The sequence below is a fragment of the Ursus arctos genome, unplaced genomic scaffold (genome assembly GCF_023065955.2).
Source record: "Ursus arctos isolate Adak ecotype North America unplaced genomic scaffold, UrsArc2.0 scaffold_25, whole genome shotgun sequence".
NCBI lineage: Eukaryota > Metazoa > Chordata > Mammalia > Carnivora > Ursidae > Ursus > Ursus arctos.
The window spans coordinates 23271430-23289909 of record NW_026622930.1 but is presented as its reverse complement, the minus strand read 5'-3'; the positions used below and the strand labels follow the sequence as shown (position 1 = coordinate 23289909).

General features: G+C 45.9%; 1 protein-coding gene across 12 annotated transcripts in view; it reads left to right on the top strand.

The window, feature by feature from the left end:
- NRXN3 (neurexin 3) overlaps positions 1-18480 on the top strand; it is a 1447961-nt gene that overhangs the window by 36685 nt on the left and 1392796 nt on the right. For 4 of the 12 annotated variants that reach the window (XM_057318698.1, XM_044391318.3, XM_044391317.3 and 1 more), the window contains one exon: positions 14753-14782. The exons of 6 other annotated variants lie outside the window; for them this stretch is intronic. In XM_057318698.1, the coding sequence (XP_057174681.1) occupies positions 14753-14782 (30 nt within the window). Of the gene's footprint in view, positions 1-14752; positions 14783-17668; positions 17681-18480 lie in introns of all 12 variants that reach the window. 2 more of the 12 variants (XM_044391320.3, XM_044391319.3) reach the window with 1 other exon arrangement.

The window sequence follows — 18480 nt, the reverse complement described above, 5'->3', positions numbered from 1 at the left end:
GTCAAGAGCTGATTACCCATCCTGTAAGTCCCCACCCCAACCCCTTGTTTTTTGGTGGTTTCTGAGTCTGACACGGGTCACTAGTTCAGCACCTTTCCTTGTGGCCCGGGACAGAGCTGGAGGCGGCCGGGCTGCCTGGCCCAGGCTGAGGTCAGCGGCCGCCTCCCGCCTCTCTGAGCCGCCGGCCGGCAGCGTGGAGCCAGCCGTGCTGTGGCTCTGAAACAAGACGCCTTTAGTGGTTCTCTGATTTTTTCCCCTTCCCCACAGGAAAACAAATTGGGGATTTTATGAGCTAATGTAACTGTTTACCCAGGGGCCGCGGGAAGACTGTGAGGGATGACTGATTAATTTTACATGTTGGGGATATCGGTGGGAGGTAACCTACTGGAAGACGTAGCTGGCGACGGGGGCCAGCAGGCAGCGCCTTCCCCTAGGTCCAGGAGGTGGGCTGGGGGCGCGGAGAGGTGGTCCTGGAGACCCCCAGGAGAAAAGGGGGTGGGCGATCCCTCTCTGGACTTCATGTGGGAAGATCCCCAGCCCCCCCCCCCCCGTCTTTAGGAGGGAAGTTTAGGATAACAGAGTAGCATCAGGCATTTGTGCGGTGCTGACCTGAAGAAGCTGAGGGACGCTCAGCTCTAATTTAAGCTTCACGTCAACCCTCCCAGGCAGGTGTTCCCATCCTCTCTCACATGAGAGAGGCCTCAGAGAGGGCCGGTGACTGCCCGCGGTCTCCAGCTGCTAGTACAAGACCAGGATCTCAGCTGTCTCCCTCCGAAGCTGGTGCTGTTTATCTTTGAAAACCTGGCCTTGCCAAGGCAGAGCTGTGGGCCGGGGTTCTTCTTCTCTGTGTCTGCGTTCTTCACTTTCCGTGCAGTGCGTGGCACATAGTAGGGCCTCAAGAATATTTATTGAGCAGACAGTGTGGGAACAAGTACCAGGGCATTGTGAATCTGTAGGGTCCTGAGGCATGTTGGAGCTCAAAGCGTATCCTGTCCAAAGAGGACAACGAGTTTACTTTTCAGAGGAGGAAACTGAGGCCCGGGGAGGGGGAGGGACATCTCCAACCCCAGGTAACCCATTTGTGGCCTGGAGGATACCCCTGTCAGGCACTTATCCCATGCCCCTGGCCCACTGGGATTTGTCACTGGTCTCCCTGTGCTGCCTGGGGGTCAGGAGTGGGCAGTCCCAGCCCCCTCTGGGCCATGTCATGCCCTCAGCGCTCTCCCTCTTCCTGTGGATTCCACAAGTCTCTGCTAAGGAGAACAAGCCCTTTGGAGGTGAGGAAGAGGGCAGAGGAGAGGAAGGATGTAGGAGGCAGGGAACAGTGCTGGGGCCTGTGGGGGTAAGACCCCCCTCTTCCCCTCCCCCAGCGCCTCCCCCTCCAGCCATGAGGGGCTGCTTTTGGTGCTCCAATGACAGTCTCTCTCTTCAGAAGGGTAATTTCTCAGGCTCTGCCTGCTGATTAGAGCTGGAATTTAAATGAATAACTGTGACCTTGTGGAAGTGCCCTAGTTATTCAGAGGCCCGATGAGGAAATAGGCCTCTTGCTTCGGTCCATCAGAGCCTTGGCAGGCGCAGGAGGAGAGGCTGCTGTCTGCCAGGTCCCCCGAGGAGGCCCGGCGTGCTGTTGCCCGAAGCAGCTGACGGCCTTTGCTGGAGCCTCCCTCTGCCCGCTCTTGATCTCTGCCCTCGGTGTCTCCCCCCTTCAGTTGAAGTCATCTCAGGGCTGTCTGGGGAGAGTGGACCTGCTTATTGATCCTGAGCCCTACCCTGTCTCCGGAGAGTCCAGCCTGAGGGACGCTGTTCTGAACCCGAGGTCAGGACGCAGCACTGTTGTGTCTGACTTGTGTGATGGACACAGAGGGTTTGCCCCAGAAGTGACTGCTCAGAGACAGGCCCCAGAACCGCAACACTGGCCTCATGCAGGAGCTTGTTAGAAAAGCAGAATCGCAGGCCTCACCCCAGACCTGCTGAGTCAGAATCTGCTTTTACCAAGACGTCCAGGTGTACACACACGATCGCTCGAGACACACTGACCTGAAGCGTCCAGCTTCTCCTCCCCTTTGGGGCCAGCCGGGCTGTGCCGACTGAGGAAGCTGCGGTCCGCCCCACGAATGCCCCTTTCTCATCTCTTCTGCTGGGCACACAGCACAATGTGGCTATTTTCTCGGTTGACAGGGGTTGGGAGGGTGACCGGGATTAGGGAAGGGAAAGGAAATGAATGCTTCCTGACCACTGAGTCTGTGACCATCCCTGTTCCGGCACTTTCCATGTCAGAGTCCACAAAGTGAGGCAGGGTAGCTCAGGATAGCACGGGTTCCCTGAACTGCTCGGGGGCTGACTGCAGCCCGTTGCCTGCTTCCATCCGGCCTTTGAGCTACAGATGGCTTTTCCCGTTATAAATAGTTGAAAGCAGTCAAAAGAATAATTTGTGATGCACATATTTAATGAAATTCTGATTTCAGTGTTCATAAAGTTTTATCAGAACACAGGCACGCTTACTTGTGTCTGCTTTGTCCCTGGCTGCTTTGCGAAGGCGGGGCGGAGTAGCTGTGCGGCGTGCAAAGCCTGGAAGACTTACCATCTGGCCCTTCACAGAAAAAGTTTGCCACCCCTGTTTAGAGCACAGACTTGGAGCCAGATGCCTGGGTTGACATCCTGGCTTTCTCCCAGTATGAACAGTATGACCTGTTTAATAAGGTACCTTCCCTTCGTGGGCCCTACTTTCCTCATCTGTAAAATGGGGACAGTACGTACCGACCTCACAGGGCTCTTGTGAAGAGTAAGTGAGCTCATGCGTGTCGAGTCTTCAGAACAGTGCCTGGCCCATAGTAAGCCAGGTATTACTTAGCTAGTATTCTAAGTTAGCTCATTTCATCCTTTCCACACGTTTTCATTTCACAGATGAAGGTGGTCTGAGAGAAGTTTAAAACCAAAGGCGTTCTTTTGCCTGTCCGGTCTCCCACACTGTCCAGAGGCATGCTCCGAGTGCCGAAGAGCCCCGCAAAAGACACTCGCAATGCTTCCCTTGTCACACATTCTCTCCCATCTGTCCTGATCTTCATGCCTTCAGTGAAGAGGTCTCTCAGACTTAGATCCTGGCCGCCACTGCTGTGAAATGAGGCTGAGGAATCCCAGAGAGTGGGGGGGAGGCACAGGGACCAATATTTACAGAGGTCCCACTGTATGCCAGGCACCCATCACGGATGAAGAACCTGGGGCTCCAAGACATCAGATCCTTTGCCCAAGGTCAGATACGGGTATGGTAGGTACCAGGATTGAAACACATATCTGGGACTTCTGCTCTGTCATTCTGCCTCCTTCCGCCTCTGCTACTTTCCCTGGGGGTTGTGTGGCCTTGGGTAAGTCATGAAACCTCTCTGGGCTTTAGGCTTCTTTTCTTTAATGTGAAGGGGTTGAATCAGATGTCCACTTAGGCTTCTTTCCTTCTGAGCATCCATGATTAGGCCTCCGACTGAGATGCGTCAGGGAACAGCAATCAGGAAAATGCCTTCTCCTTTACCGAAGACTTACAGCTCCTAACTCCAGTGGTAACCATAACATAGTTTGTCTTTTCCTTCCTCTTCTTTTGGGCAATAGCCCCATTTGCTTTTCTCCCTTAATTTATTAGGGAAAACACCTGACGCGCATCGAGCTTGTATTTTGAGCCAGGCGCTAAAATGGTGTTTTTGCACGCATCATTTAATTCTTTTGACATCCTTAGGAGGTAGATTTCATTATTAGACCCATTTCACCCACAAACAAATTGAGGCTCAGGGATGTCAACTCACCAATTCTACCCAGAAAAAGTGGCAGAGCAGGATGCAAACCCTGGTATGTCTGGCCCGGGAGATGACTCATGGCAAGTTCCAGCAGAATGTACATGCCACAGAGGTACACTCCTGTTCGCTATTTCTGTGCTCTGGGCCTAGAAAATTGCCAATATATCGTAGGAATGGAGTAAATACTGGCTCAATGGGTAAATAATGCTTGGGATTCAGCTCTTAGTTTTACTCCTCGCTTCTCTAAAAGTCTGCTTTTTCATATAGGGGTTCACCCTGAGCCAGAAGGTAATTGAATTTTATTCAGTGCCCATCTTGGGCTTGGGTCAGTGGAGGCTGCAGGCAGTAGGGAATCCACCATGGCTATGTGTAATTGGATTGGAAGGGGGCCCTTGGCTGGGCTAACAGGGATCAGCTTCCAGCCAGTTGCCCACTGGGGCCTGGGAAGACCCCCTTGGCTGCTGTAGCTCTTCTCGATGAATAAGTGGGAGTAGGGAGCTGCTTCCCAGCCTGCCTCCAGCCGTAGCTAACTCAAGGAAGCAGACCACTGGGCCTTAGTGCTTTTTCCTAGAATATTTTGAAATCATGTCCTTTACTGTCCTGGCAAGGCAGACCCACTGGGTGTTGGTTATAGTCTCAGCTTGTTTCTCAGTTCTGGAGGACAAGGTCAGAGTTAGAGCTGAAAAACATCATTAGAAGTATTCTGTAGTCTCAGTGGGATAGTATGGCCCCCACCCCCGATCCTGTGGTATGTATTTCTTGCTCCAATGATGAACGGGCATTGGCGGCATTAAGAAGCAGTGCGTGCTAAATGCATTGTACTGTGTGGAAGAGTCTCATTCAAACATTTGTGTCCTCAAAATGCCATTGGTGAGACCATAGAGAAACTCTTCTAGACCAATTCCCTCCTTGTACAGGTGCGAAACTGAGGCCAGAGAACTTCCATGTAACTCAGTTAAGTCGCACAGCTTGGTTATGGCAGCCTCGGAGAACCTTCCCATCTGTAGACCTATCTAGCAAGGTCTGGTAAGGACCCGGGCTAAGCTCGTCAGTTTGTGGGGCTAGGTCTTGGAAGGAGTTGGGAGATGGGATACAGCTAAGAGTCGAGGACCGTGGGTCCCCTGTGGGGCAACTTAGATGACCGTGACCATGGAGGGAAGCATCTGAGGCTGCGCTGGGAAGGTGGTCTGCTACTGCCGCCGGTTTGTTGGAAAATTGGCATTGGCAAGAAGTGGGAGGCGGGGCAGAGAGAAGGCCCAGGTATGCCAGTCTTCTGGGTAATGACAGCAATGACTACATCCTTTCAAGCCCTTTCTGTGTTCCATGAGCGGTGCTAAGTGCTGTTCATACGTGGTTGCTCATGATTGTCACAGTGATCCCGAGAAGAGATTTTACAGGAAGGAGGCTGGGAAGACTTAACTTGCTCAAAATCCCATGGCTGGTAAGAGATAGAGCTGGGATTTGAATTCAGGTTTTGGGTGATTTAGAGCAGTGGTTTGCAAAGTTTGGTAAACATCAAAATCACCTGGAGAACTAATAAAGGAAATCCAGGCTCATTAAAGTAGGACATTTCCACCAGGTGATTCTGATATGACCGAAGTTTGAGAACCACTGTTTTAAAGAAAGTGATCTGGAAGGTGAAGGGACTTAAAGCTCCAGCATCAGCCACTATTTCCTACCTAATAAACGTTAAGGGAAGGCAGAAAGTTGGGGGGGGGGGCAGGTGAAAGGAAGGATGGAATGAATGCTTCCCCCTTCGAGCTCCAGTGGCACCTTAGGTGATGGGACTTGTAGAGCCCTCAATATGATACATTATAGTCAGTTGTGTATTGTCTCCCACAAGCCCCTTCATTGGCCACTGTGGGCTTTTGAAGGACATGGGATATCTTACTTCTTGAGACCAGGGATTTATCCATGTCTGCATCCCCACTACCTGCCACATTGTATGTGCTCATAAAACTTTATCGTTAGAAACAGCATTTGAGGGGTGGAAAGGATCCAAAAGGTTGTCAAGGCTCTCTGTGCACCTAATTTTTGAATCTCTTCTATACGAGTTCATTCAGACTTGGCTTGAACCCCTACAGTGACGAGCAGCTCATTGCTCCTTTTGCCGTTCCATCCCATTCTAAAGAGCACTGAATGTTCCAAAGCCTTCCTTATTCTGACTCACTCTAGCTTTTACCACCTGTATTGCTTCCAGCCCTTGGAGACACACAGAATAGATCTAATTACACTCCCAGTGTTTGAAGACAGGGCTTTTTGTCTTTAAGGATTTTTTTTTTTCTAAAGGCCAAAATATCTCCAGTTTCCTTGGGCATTCTCATACAAGGGTTTTAAACTCTTTCATCCAGGTCACTGTTTTCTGAAAAATGACTTTTTTGGGGGGGGCATCCCTTCCAAAGAAGCATGTCCACAGCATAAACAGTATTCCAGACATGTCCCAACCAGTTCGTTATGGAATGATCCCAGTGTTCCCCTTTTCTAGACTTTTGTTTGTTTTTTTAAATGACTATAGCATAAAGTTGAATTTAAAGTCACTGAAAATCTTGACTATTTTATGTGCACTGCTGCTAAACCATTTCTCTTCCTGCACTTACAATGGCTTATTTTACTTAGTTGGGATCATTCTTTCATTTTGTTCAATTCAGCCCTGGATTTTTAAAGTCTAGCACACCATAATCTGTTAGGGTAAGGTTCTTTCATCTAGCACATCAGCTGTCCCTTCCAGCTTCATGTCATTTATGAATAAAGAGCAATTTTAGAAAAGTTCATGACAGTTGGAGTGTAAGAACCTTTCCTTTGGGAAGAGTCTTTTCTAAAAGACACAGTCGCCAATCCTTTGAACCCTTAGGGTGATAAACATGACTGCCTCCATTTCTCTTCTTTCCATTGTATTCATGCATGAGGAAACCCCAACCCGCCTTCTCCTGCTGAAGAGATGGAATAGATCAGGAAGGTGCTGCATTCCTTCCTCTACCCCATGGTTATACCATACAGAAGCTATTAGTGATTCATGGGTGACAATGGAAGAAATACTTTCTGTTCAGTCCAGCGACCAGCTGTAGAACAAAGTTGGTCTAGAGGCAAACAGTGAGTGGGCTCGTACAGTTATATCCTACAAAGGGCTTAGTGGTGAGAATGACACATGGTGGCTTCATGGAAGGACAAATCCAGAAGCTGGAATCTGGGTGGCACCTGCCTTGGAGAATTAGCCACAGGCTCTCTTTGTCACCAGTCCAACTATTCAGTTCATCCCCAGTATGTTCAAGACTCATAGGAAAGCCAAAAACATATATGTAAATAGGCGATTGTCCCAAGTGTCAGCTCATGATTGCTGTTAGGTGATTGATTGAAGCTTTGTTTAGTCTCTACCTTTTTGATTCTGGGTGGTGATCTCAAATACTCTATTTGTTTGAATCATTTAAAATAGTCATTTTTATAGGCCAAAAGCAGTCAACTATCAGTTTTGTATGATTCAACCCGATAGTTACTTGGCCTCATCGGAGATCAACTTGGTTCATAAAGGCATAGTGTCTTCAAGTTGGAATGGATTTTTGGTAGTAACCTCCAAAAACCCTACTCTGACTCTCTTCTATAGCATTTCTGGCAAATGAGGCTTCCACTGTTACTCGACTCTCTGTTCTGGCCAAATGTGCTTGCTCCCTTATCTTGCATGTTCAACTTTTAAAATACTTGAAGGCAGTTCTCATGTCCTTTTCTAGCTTGCTCCCGTTTGGACTATATGTAGCAGTTCCTGCAGCCATTCTGTATGTGACATGCTTTTGGACCCCTGACCATTCTGATTCTTCTCCTTTGGACACATTCTACCTTGTTAATGTCCCTCCTAGTGTATGGCACCATTCTCTGAACCCAAACCCTATGTTTGGTACATTCCATGTTGACTATTGGACTATTGACTTCTTTTTATTTTGGGGAGAAGAGGGGGTCGTGCTTAAGTGTCGGAATTCACATTTGTCCCTTAAGATTCAATCTCATTTTTGCCTGTTCATATCCTTTTGGACCCTGATTTTAATATCTAACAAATTAGCTATTCCTTTTAGCTTTAGTTCATCACAACATCTAGACATATGCCAATGAATGTTTTTAGCCAGGTCACTCATAAAAATTTTGAGCAGGCTTAAATTCTGATGTAAGCTACTGGTGAACCCCTGATAGAACAAGGACACTGAAGTCCATGATGAAGGTCAGGGGATTGCCCAGGGAAGGGCTGGTCTCGGGCACAGTTGTGCAAGTAGGTGGAGGTTTCTTTCAGACCCATCTCTTCCCTTTAAATATTCCTCTCCCCTGTCCTACCCTGTCTCCTGAGTCCTTTCTCCTATCCACTGTGGCAGACTTCCTCAACCTGTGACCTCACGTCTCTGTCCTTCCTTCACTCACAAGTCCCTGTGCTGTCCCTGTCTTTGAAGGAAGATCTTTTGTTTGGCTTTCTGATGATCTCACGTGCAGGACAGTGTCAATGGCTGGGGAGGATGAGTGTGTCTCCTGTTCAGATTTACATTTTAATGAGGGGAGATGGCTTAATAACCCTAAGAAATGCCCTGAAAGGAAAAGCTTCATGTTTTAGTAGTATCTTGGGGTGGGGCTTAGGGAGAGGGAGATGGTAGCCTTTTAAAAGGGCTCCCTGCAGTGCTGGTCATATCATGCCGGACCAGAGTCATAAATGAAGTTGAATTAGTATGCAGGCACTATTTTCTGCTGCTGGATTCTCCGAGGCATGTTTCCTCCTTTCTCCACCAGCACTGAGGGATTCAGGGTAGCTAGTGTTATGGTTATCATCGCAGTCTGGAGAGTCCATCTGCTGGCTTAAAATCCTCACTTCACCCCTCACTAGTTTGACTTTAGCTCTAGGGCTTGGTTTCCTTACCTGTAAAATCAAAATCACAGCAATGCCTTTCCTATAGAGTTATATTTCATGAGATGACACATAGCCATGCCTTATCTGTAGTAAATAGTCAACAAATATTAGCTGTTGTCATAATTCTTGTCCCCAAGTTCACCAGATTTCCTCCCTTTTAAGTGCTTAAAATGTTAACATGTGTATCTCTTCTTTCTCCTTCTTTCTTTTCCAAATTCCCAGTCAGCTTATTGTCACAGTCACTTGTGCCTTCTCTTCCTTGGACCTCACCCCCTACCACCTTCACGATCTTCTTAGTTCCTCTGGAAATATCGATGAATGTTTCTATTACCTTCTGATTTTATGTAATCACTCTTTTAAAAAGTCCTTGTGGCTTCATAAGAATTCAACGTTAGCACTTGGCACTTGTAGCAATTAGTGACATTTAATTTCTCTACTTCAGTATGGAAAAAGAGACGCTATATGTGGATTTTATACTGGGATAAAAGTTACCCTGAAAGTGAATGAAAGAAAAGTCTTGGCAGAGATAACTTGCTTTTTTTTCTTCCCTTGAATCTTTAAAAATTTTTTTTTTTTTTTTTTTTTTTTTTACCCCATGAGTGACTTCCTTCTTCCCTTGAAATACTTTATGCACTTACTTAGGCAAAATGAAGGAAGGTAGGATGGATTGAAAACTATCTGAGGTGGGTGGGATATTATAGGTTTTGGGGGAGAAACAGTATTAGCTTAAATTATGAAGGCCTTCAACTTCTGGCCTGGTTCCTGAACACTGCATCTTCCTCTTGCCTGTTTCAATAAATGGTTTCTATTCTCTGTATCAGTCATTCTCATGACAGGCTTCATGACGGCCACAGCCGCTTACAAATGACTTTGCTTTCATAGCCATTTCCATTCTCCCAAGCTGCAAAAGCTGCTATCTCCATGGGGATTTTCCCAAAGGATGAAGCAGAGTTTAGAGGGCCATACGTATATTTTGCATATAATTTACATATGATTTGCAGTCTGTTCTAAGGCAGTTTCAATTTTGTATGTCTTACCTACTGGTGATCTTTTCCTCTTCTTGTTCTTACATCTACCCTGAGAACTTGTGCACACGGACAGGTAGGCATAAGAAGGGTGGAATATAGCACTAGAAAGAATGAGGGGAAGGGTATACGTATCAGACATCTTGTTGGGATCCAGAATGGTCCCTGGATCCAGCTAGGGTAGCACTCTGTCAGGGTGTGACATCTAGATAGGAGACGCTTCAGTTGCTTTCAAATTTTTGGTAATTTTTTCTTTAAAGGCATTGTAGTTCCATAGGAATTCGGTGTTGGTGATTCTCAATATCCTTCCTGTCAAAGGCTCACCCGAGCCCACCTCCTGTTCCCTACCCTCCACTGGTGGGCTGGCTTTTGAGTCTGAGTGGAGGATCTATTCAAATCCAGAGCCCATGGTGAGGTTGTTGTGAAAGATGTCCCTTTTGCTTCCCTGAGCCCCGTTCCAGGCCATGTCTTCTCTTGAACATCACAGCCAGAATAAATGCCAAACTCCAAACCCAGCCAGGTGCTAGGCCCAGGGCCGGCTGTGTAGCCTGGAGGGCTGTGGCCGACCCTCTGATTCTGAGGTCGCCAAGAAGGCCAATCTTCATTTTCCCCCTTCCTTATCAACCCCACACAGATAACACACACCCAGCATAGATTCCTTTTTTCCCCTTACTAATTATATCCTTCTCAGTTAAGATTTTTTGAGCATTATTTTCTGTATCTATATTTGAAAGCCATATAGTTCCTTTTTCTTTTTTGAATGTAAAATTTTATTTTAATGTTGAATATGATGGGACAAAAAAGAACCTCCAAGATACCTTAATGCCCCTCCCATCTCTCCCAGACTGAGACTCCATGCTCTAGCCCCTTTTTCTTGGAGGATTCATTGACTTACCTGGGCATAGACCCTCTCTTCCATGAAGGGGCAATGATACACCCTGATATTTGTCCTGACTTTCTCTCAGACATTAGTCCTACATTTTAAAATGCAACATAGACATTTTTGCTTGAGAGATTTTTGTTTCCTCAATTCCTCATGGCTAAAACAGAACTCATCATTGCCCTCACCCCCCATTCATCTCCCACCCCACCCCCACCTTCCTATTTCTGACAGTGCTCACTCAGCCTCCCATCCACTCCTTCCCTGAAGCATCTCATTGGTCACCCAAAGCCTTTTTCCTTTTCCTCCTCACTACCACTATTCTAATCTAGGCCCTCTGCCTATGACTGATCTTTCTGCCTCTGTCTCTTTTCCCTCTCATCTATCCTGTCCACACCATTGCCAAAGCAATCTTCCTCAACATCATTTTCCCTGGGTCATTCCTCTGCCCATGAACCCTCACTGTGTCCCACTAGCTGTAAGATCAAGTCCATTTTCCTTAGCTTTGAAATTCAAGGCCTTCATACAATGGTTCCTACTCTCATCCTTAAGATCACTTTTTATTTCTTCCTTATATGTACTGTTTATACGTGTTCGTTATTATTTGAATAGCATGTATTACATGCCTACCATGTGCTTGGTAGTGTCCTCTTAGGTGCTTCTGGAAAGCTGAATAGGAAAGTCCTTACAAATATACTCTGTGGTCCTGGGAGCTGTTGATGTTACCTGGAGTGTCCTCCATCTTTCTAAATCCTAAACCATCTTCCAAGATCTATTTCAAATCTCACTTTCCTCCATAAACCTTTCCTGTACATCCAGGGCCCTCCTCACAGTCCTGTGGTCTTTATTGTCTGAATTTATCATTTGACACATAGTAATGACCCATTCATTCATTCCACATTGAGTTACCATACACGTACTGAGCATCAACTGTGTGTCAGGCATCGTGCTGGCTGTTGCCTCACACATCATTGTGTTTTTATAGCATAATAAAAACAACAACAATAATCCTTATAAAGCCCTTACCATGTGCCGGCCCAGTTTTATGTATATTCACTTATTTAATCCTCAAAACAACCTATGAATTTGGCATTGTTGTTATCTAAATTTTGCAGATAGGGAAGTCAAGGTGCAGAGATGTTGAGCAACTTTACTAGGGTCACAAGCTACAAAGTAACAAAGGTAGGATTCAAATCTGGCTCTGAAGTCTTTGATCTTAACCCCCGTACTTCACTGGCAGGTACCACTAATACATATCATATGCATGTTTATGTAAATATTAACATATAACATCTTCCCACTTAGACTCCAAACTCCTAGAGGTTAGTGACCATCTTCCATACTTGTCTGTATCTCCACTACTTTATCCAGTCTTTGCCTATAGTAGGTGCTTGAATCACTTAGTTGGTTAATTGTTGGTTCTTCTGTTCATATGGAGGGGAGGGCCTGAGATTTGTTCATATGGAGGGGATAGAAAGGGACAGAAACTATTTCAGAATAAACCTGGACATTCTGGAATTCTTGGTTCCAGTTCTTAGTTCTGCAAACTTTGAGGATAGATTTGTACAAGAGACAATACTGATATAAAAGCTCTTGAAAGTGGAGTAAAATTTCCTTCTCCAAAAGCAAAACTTAAACCGTATTATGGTTGCACAGTCTCTCCCTTCCACCATCCTGTTTCTTGTCCGTTTTGCTTCATTGCCTGCAAAACCAGTTTTAACATCAGGATGTCAGATCTGCTTTCTTGGCCCAATGTTTCTATTTAAGATTTTCATAAATTGAAGAATATGGACATTCGGGCACCTATGTATGTAGCTTAATAAAGCCTGATAAGTACGTATTTGAATTTAAAAAACACAGGTGGTGGGTTATTTGCATTTTAAAAGGATTCCTTTTTTACAAAAGGATCCACTGCAGGGTTCCATTAAATATCCAATTTCTCTTAGTGCATTTATCAGACAATTTAATTTACCAAAATTTGATTTATATGGCACTCAAGTTCTAGTGAGCATGGGAATCACTTGGGCAAGTTGCTTAAAATTCAGATCTTTCCCCAAACTCCTCCCCAAGATTCTCATTTATTAGATTCCTCGGTTGGGGCCCAGGGTCTTCACTGTTAATAGGCATCCCCAGGTGGTTGATGTAGGTGGTCAGTGAAGTACGCTTTGGGAAACGCTGCTTTAAAGAAACACATGCAGCACAGAGATGGGGCCCAACTGTAGCACCTTGTCCAGGGCTTTCCATACCCATTATACTAATTGTCCTGTTTACTCTTTAGTCAGTACATTTTTTGAAATCTCTCTTTGAGTCAAAAAAAGAAAAGACTACACCACTTCTCTTCCACTTCTTCTGTGAGCTGTTAAACATCTTTCATTGTAAGTGTGAAATGTTTGTCCTTTCATTTTTGAATTTGAAAAAAAAAATGTAAACTCCCCTCCAGCTGTATGTAGATAGAATTGATGTATAACACTGTGTACGTTTCAGGTGTACAGGATGTTGATTTCATACATCTAAATTCTGCAGAATGATTACCACCGTAAGCATTAGCTACCCACCTCCATTCCGTCATATAATCACCATTTCTTTTTTGTGGTGAGAACATTTAAGCTGTCCTTTCTTAACAACTTGCAAATATATATACAGTATTATTTTCTTTTCATTTTTAACCCCTCCTTTTACTCTTAGGTATCTCCTTGGATCTTCTTAGTCTCATTTCTTAATTCTTACAACCCTCCTGTGAATTTGTCACCTTTCCATGTACCCCACCTGCCTGCCCCAGACACTCCCCTTTAGTATTCTTGATCTGGATGCTGGTTCAGAAATATCAGGCATTTTAGGAACAGTGACTTCTGCTGAGGTTTCTCTTAGCCAAACGTAGGGCCCTTTGTTCTCTCTCCCTATTATCTTTTCCCAAAAAAGGCCAAAATTTATTTTTTAAGCTAAACAAATCACGAGAATGACTTACATTGGCACGATTCCATTCCTCCGTGGGTATTAATCTGAGGCCTCGAGAAATGAATGCCAGAAATGTGCATTTAAAATGTGATTATAGTTTAATGAAATTTGCTTAAAAACTAGATTCCATGACATTTATGGCACATGTATCTGTGTATTTAATATATCATTGATCTTTTTAAAAGTTGCCTGACCCATATTTTCCTCTGATTACTTTTCTAAATCTCTAGTAATCTCCAAAAACATTTGGGGATTTCTATACTTCAGAGCTTTTTTCCTTTATTAATCCTGTATATCCCTGAATTTCACTCTGGGTAAAGGTTCTCTAGGGTGATCTGGAGTTTGTCAAATATCTCCAGTAATAATAAAAGCGATGGGAGTGCAAACTGGTACTGTTGGTTACTGGTTGGAAATCTTTTCTTTTAATAGATTTATCAGAGCTTACACTTCCCCTGAAGTAATGAGCTCTTAATAGCCTTGTTTGACTTCCTTAAGAACATAGCCAGAGGTTGGTTCTGTTTGTTCTTTGGGACTTTGTGTACCTTCTTTAACCCATTCATTGCCACGCTTGGCCTCCCTGATCAAGGCCGGGGGACCTTCTAAGACAAGAGGATGGTGGGGAAGCAATGGAGGTCAGGGGTGCGGCTGCCCTGGGCTAAGACAAAGGTGAGAGGGAAGTACTTTCAGACTGAGCAACCCTTGCAAGCAGGAACTCATTTAGTATGTGCACCATGATTCCATTTTTGGAGAAGAGAATACAGTTTCTAGAAAATAAAATTGGGCAGGAACCTCTGGATGGTGGGATTACAGCAGATTTTTCTTTTTTCTTTTCTGAATTTTCCAGAGTTGCTACAGTGACCATGTATTACTGTAAAAAGCCATTTAAAAGAAAGAAGGAAACGGGCCTGGCCTCTTGAGTCTCCTTCCCGAGGGACCTAATCTTCCATAGATTTATTTCAAATCCTAAGCATCGCACGGAGCAGTGTGGTGAGAGAAAGGCTCTCATGAGGAGGCCCAGAGCGGTCCAGCAAACAGAAGGCTGTCCTTGAACTGGAGGCCGGCTTCTCAGCCTTGGTTGCATGCTCTGGAGTATGTGTGAAGGCCCTGCTGCTGCTCCTTCCACTTGACAACTAAGAGATGACTGCATTGTGTTGGGGATTTTAACTTTGTCTTCTTTCTTTTTTCCTTCCCTTTCCCCTCCTCACCCCCGTCCCCCCTCCTTTCCTTCCTCAAGGCCTCTCCCACCTCATGATGAGTGAACAAGGTAGGTGCTTCTTGCTTGCGGCACTGTGGCTGCCCTGAATTGCTTGCCTTTGTGTTTCTGGCTGGTCGCTCAGAGCCTCATTGTCGCTGGCAGGCCATTTGCTGCCTGCCCCTCCTGCTGCGGGCCAGGCTGGCAGCAGGGCCACCCTGGGGTGGGGGGTACCTTTTCCGATGCATCTTGGTTTCCTGTCCCCATCATCCCCTTGGCTTGCCCATTCTGCACCACCATTTATCATCGCGGGCACTGGCCCTGCCGGGCTGCCTCCGAGAAAGAAGCATGAAACAAGGCATGACGGCGTCGATAATGGGGGTGAATGAAGCTAATTTCAGAGCAACAGAGCGGTTAACTTCCTCCTGCTCCTCCCCAGACCCCATGCTGGGGCCCCGTGGTTGGGGGAGAGGAGCTGGGCTTCTCCCTGAATTTCACTCTGAGTAAAGGTTTGCCTTTTTTTTTTTTTCTTCCCCTCCATCCCACTGCCCATTGTAATGACTTTCAGCCCCACAGGGTCAAAGGAAGCCCTTGGGGTTTGACTGTTTTCAGTTTTATATAAAAGCAAAAACCACCGAAAGAACATGCTAATGTCTTCGTGGCAGGATTCTAACTCATTATACACCCTGAAGAAAACTGCATATAAAGATCTGTAAATTCAGCATCTGCAACCTAAAATATTCAAATATGCAGGGAATGAGCTGTGCAGGAAATTCAGCTCAGCTAAGCACAGGGTGGGCTGTGAATGAAGCCTTTTTCTCCTAAATAAAAATTTTCCACATCATCAGCCTAAATCAGGATTCGAGAACTGAGCCTACTTAAAATTGTCTTTTCCTTCACTGTTCAATTGCTACTATTGTGTTTCTTCCAAGCCTTGGGATGATTGCAAGATTGGTCTACCTGCCTTGCCCTGACACCCAAAGACTGTACTTTAATTTCTCTTGTCTGTTTCTTTTGAAAAAACACATGGGACTTTGGTGCCTCTTTTGGAGGACCAAAGAAAAGGGCAAGATGGGGTCCATCTGTGTTTTCTGTTTATTCTTGATCTTTTGAGGAGGGTGGGGCAATCCTGAAGGGCTACTCCCCTTCCCTGTTCCCTTACACTGGACCCATCACACGGTGTTGCCATAAAAGGGAGTATGCTCCAATCAGGAAACCACCCAGGGCTGAGAGAAGTTCGCTTATGATGTCCAGGGAGCTGTGGAGGTGGGCAATTGAGGGCATCCTGACTTGATAAGACAGTGTAAGGAGGAAGCACACCTTCCCAGTAGAATTGAATCCTCCAGATCTGAGCCAAGATCCACGATGTGGACTCAAGACTTTCAATGAATATACAGTCTGGTATAGCGTAAGCGTCAAAGAACAGAGCTGGAGGGAGGAGGTAGTGTGAGTTTGCCAGTGTTAGATGGAGCTCTGGAAGAGACTGGGATGAAGCCTCATTATTCTTGTCTGAGGGTGAGGGAAGTTATCTGATGATAGTAGGTAACTATGACGTAGGCGTGAGTAGAGGATGCCCTTGATGTCAACCTGGTGTCCAGGAGTTTGAGAAAGTTAAGTGCCTCTCTGCAAAGCAGGATGACCCAGGGTCTCTGAATTGGTGGAATTTGGTGGCCTGACTTTGATAGCAAGTTCCACCAGAAAAAGCAGGCCCTTGGAATCTTGATGACAGATGCCCTTCTATTCTTTTTCACCTTGCGCTCCCTCTGTTCTTTAGGGGTCCTCCTAGCTTCTGCAGTGGCTTGGGGGCATGAGGGCATTGCGTGGCTTCCATGACAGGATAGAGACTAGGCAGATGGGCTAGGCTGGTGGGAATTCTTTAATCTTGATTTGGGTATTTTGGACCCTTCAGAGGTAGAGCTCCGGTATTTTGCAGGGTCTGTCCCAACATCGGTATGAACAACGTGTGGAGAACCTGTATTATTTACCTTCCCCCACTCTCCCACCCGCTCCTCAGCTTCCCTTGGACCCCCAGCATTGATGTGTACCTGCGTAGGGAATTCACACACACCCATGTATGCATGCTCTGCGCTAAGTCAAGTGCTTTCTAGAATCAGAGTCTTTAAGCAATGAAAGAATGACAGACACAGATACCGTGAATTCCTCGTGAGAGAGGCTTTCAAGAAAGGATGCAGAATTCTTCTGGTCAGTGCCTCTAAGTTTTTAAGTTGCAACTTGCAATTTAATCTGTTTTTAAGAAGGTCCTTTGACTGCATCCCCCTCCTCTCATATATCCCCCCATGTCTCACTTCCTTCTCTGTTCTTGCCCCGTGATGATTGCCTAAGAAGCCAACTCTGCTTCCCACCTCTACTGCTTTTCTTCCCCTATTCCTTTACCATGAAAGGAAGCTTTCTGTCTGGCTCCCACTGAACCTCCAGCATTGGTTTCTGATGCCTGAACGTATGTCCAGGAATACTTCCTGTGTTGTACATGTATGTGACACTTTTGGTTGCCATGACTCGTGTTAACGTTGGGAAAATGCCGGAGAACTTGGCCTCTTTGAGACTTTCACAAACCAAGTGTACGTCGGTGAAGTGCGCGCGGTTTCACATACATGGGGCTACGCAGTGCTTTTGCATGCAGACTTGCTCATGTTTCTAAGGATGGGCCGGGGAAGAAACGACCGGGAAAAACTTAAACAGGAAGCTGGTGAGGGCAGCTTCTGCTTGTTTACGCTTCACATTGTGCATTTGTCTTGTGCTGCTTTCTCAAGGTATTGTAGTGCCCTTGCCTTTACTGTTGTGCGTTTTTGTGATGTATGTTACATTTCTTTGTGTGTCTGCAGTGTGCTGATGTTTTCCTCTCCCTGCTCTCTCTCTCTCTCTCTCTTTCTTTCACCGCCTCCACGGTGGACACCATGCTTCCTCTACTTAATTGGACCTTCCACTTCATTTCTGTAGGTAGAAGTAAAGGTAGAGATGATTTTATTTTTCTCATTATAACTATCAATCTGCCTTCTGAAATATTCATGTCTCCAAGGGGAATTGTCGATTCTGATGAATACAGTCCAGATTATAACTGAGTGCTTTTAACAACAACTAAAAAAATAAATAAATAAAAAGCCAATGCTCTCATTTCCCTTCAGTGCACTTCGTGTTCGGTGGTTGGGGATCATTCCGAGTTGGCCTGCCTCCCTCTGAATCCAGGGTGGGACTTATCCATTATGGCGTGCTATTTCTAGCAGGAACAGGGGACTCTGAAAGTAGTTATACAGAACTATTTTACTTCACTGTGGGATAGTCTGAGATCCTCTCCCAGCCAGTGTATTGAAGGGACAGGGGAGATGTGAAATGGTGTACTGTTGTTTCTATTCCTTGAGTACGCCTGGAACCGGGGCCGACATCTGTGAGGGAAGGATGATAAGAAAGGGGAGAGGATCGGTGAATTGCTTGAAATTTAATGTGGAATTTAGGGGATACATATGTATTGCTGTCTTATCTTCTGTGTTTCCTGCATTTGATGAGGGAGTAGAAATGTTCTGACTGGGGGCGATGGGCTAAGAAGTGTGGGACCAGGGCTGTGGGAGGACACGGGAATGACAAGGCATTCCATCGGAAGGAGAACATGGAGAGAGGTAACACTGGATTTTCACTTCCGAAGTCAACCTGTTGCCAGGTAGGCAGGGAAAAGGAGAGATGCTGAGAGGGTGGGCTTGCTCCTGTGCTCTGAAGGGCTTTCAGCTTCACACCTTTGGGGAGAGCACAGCTCACTC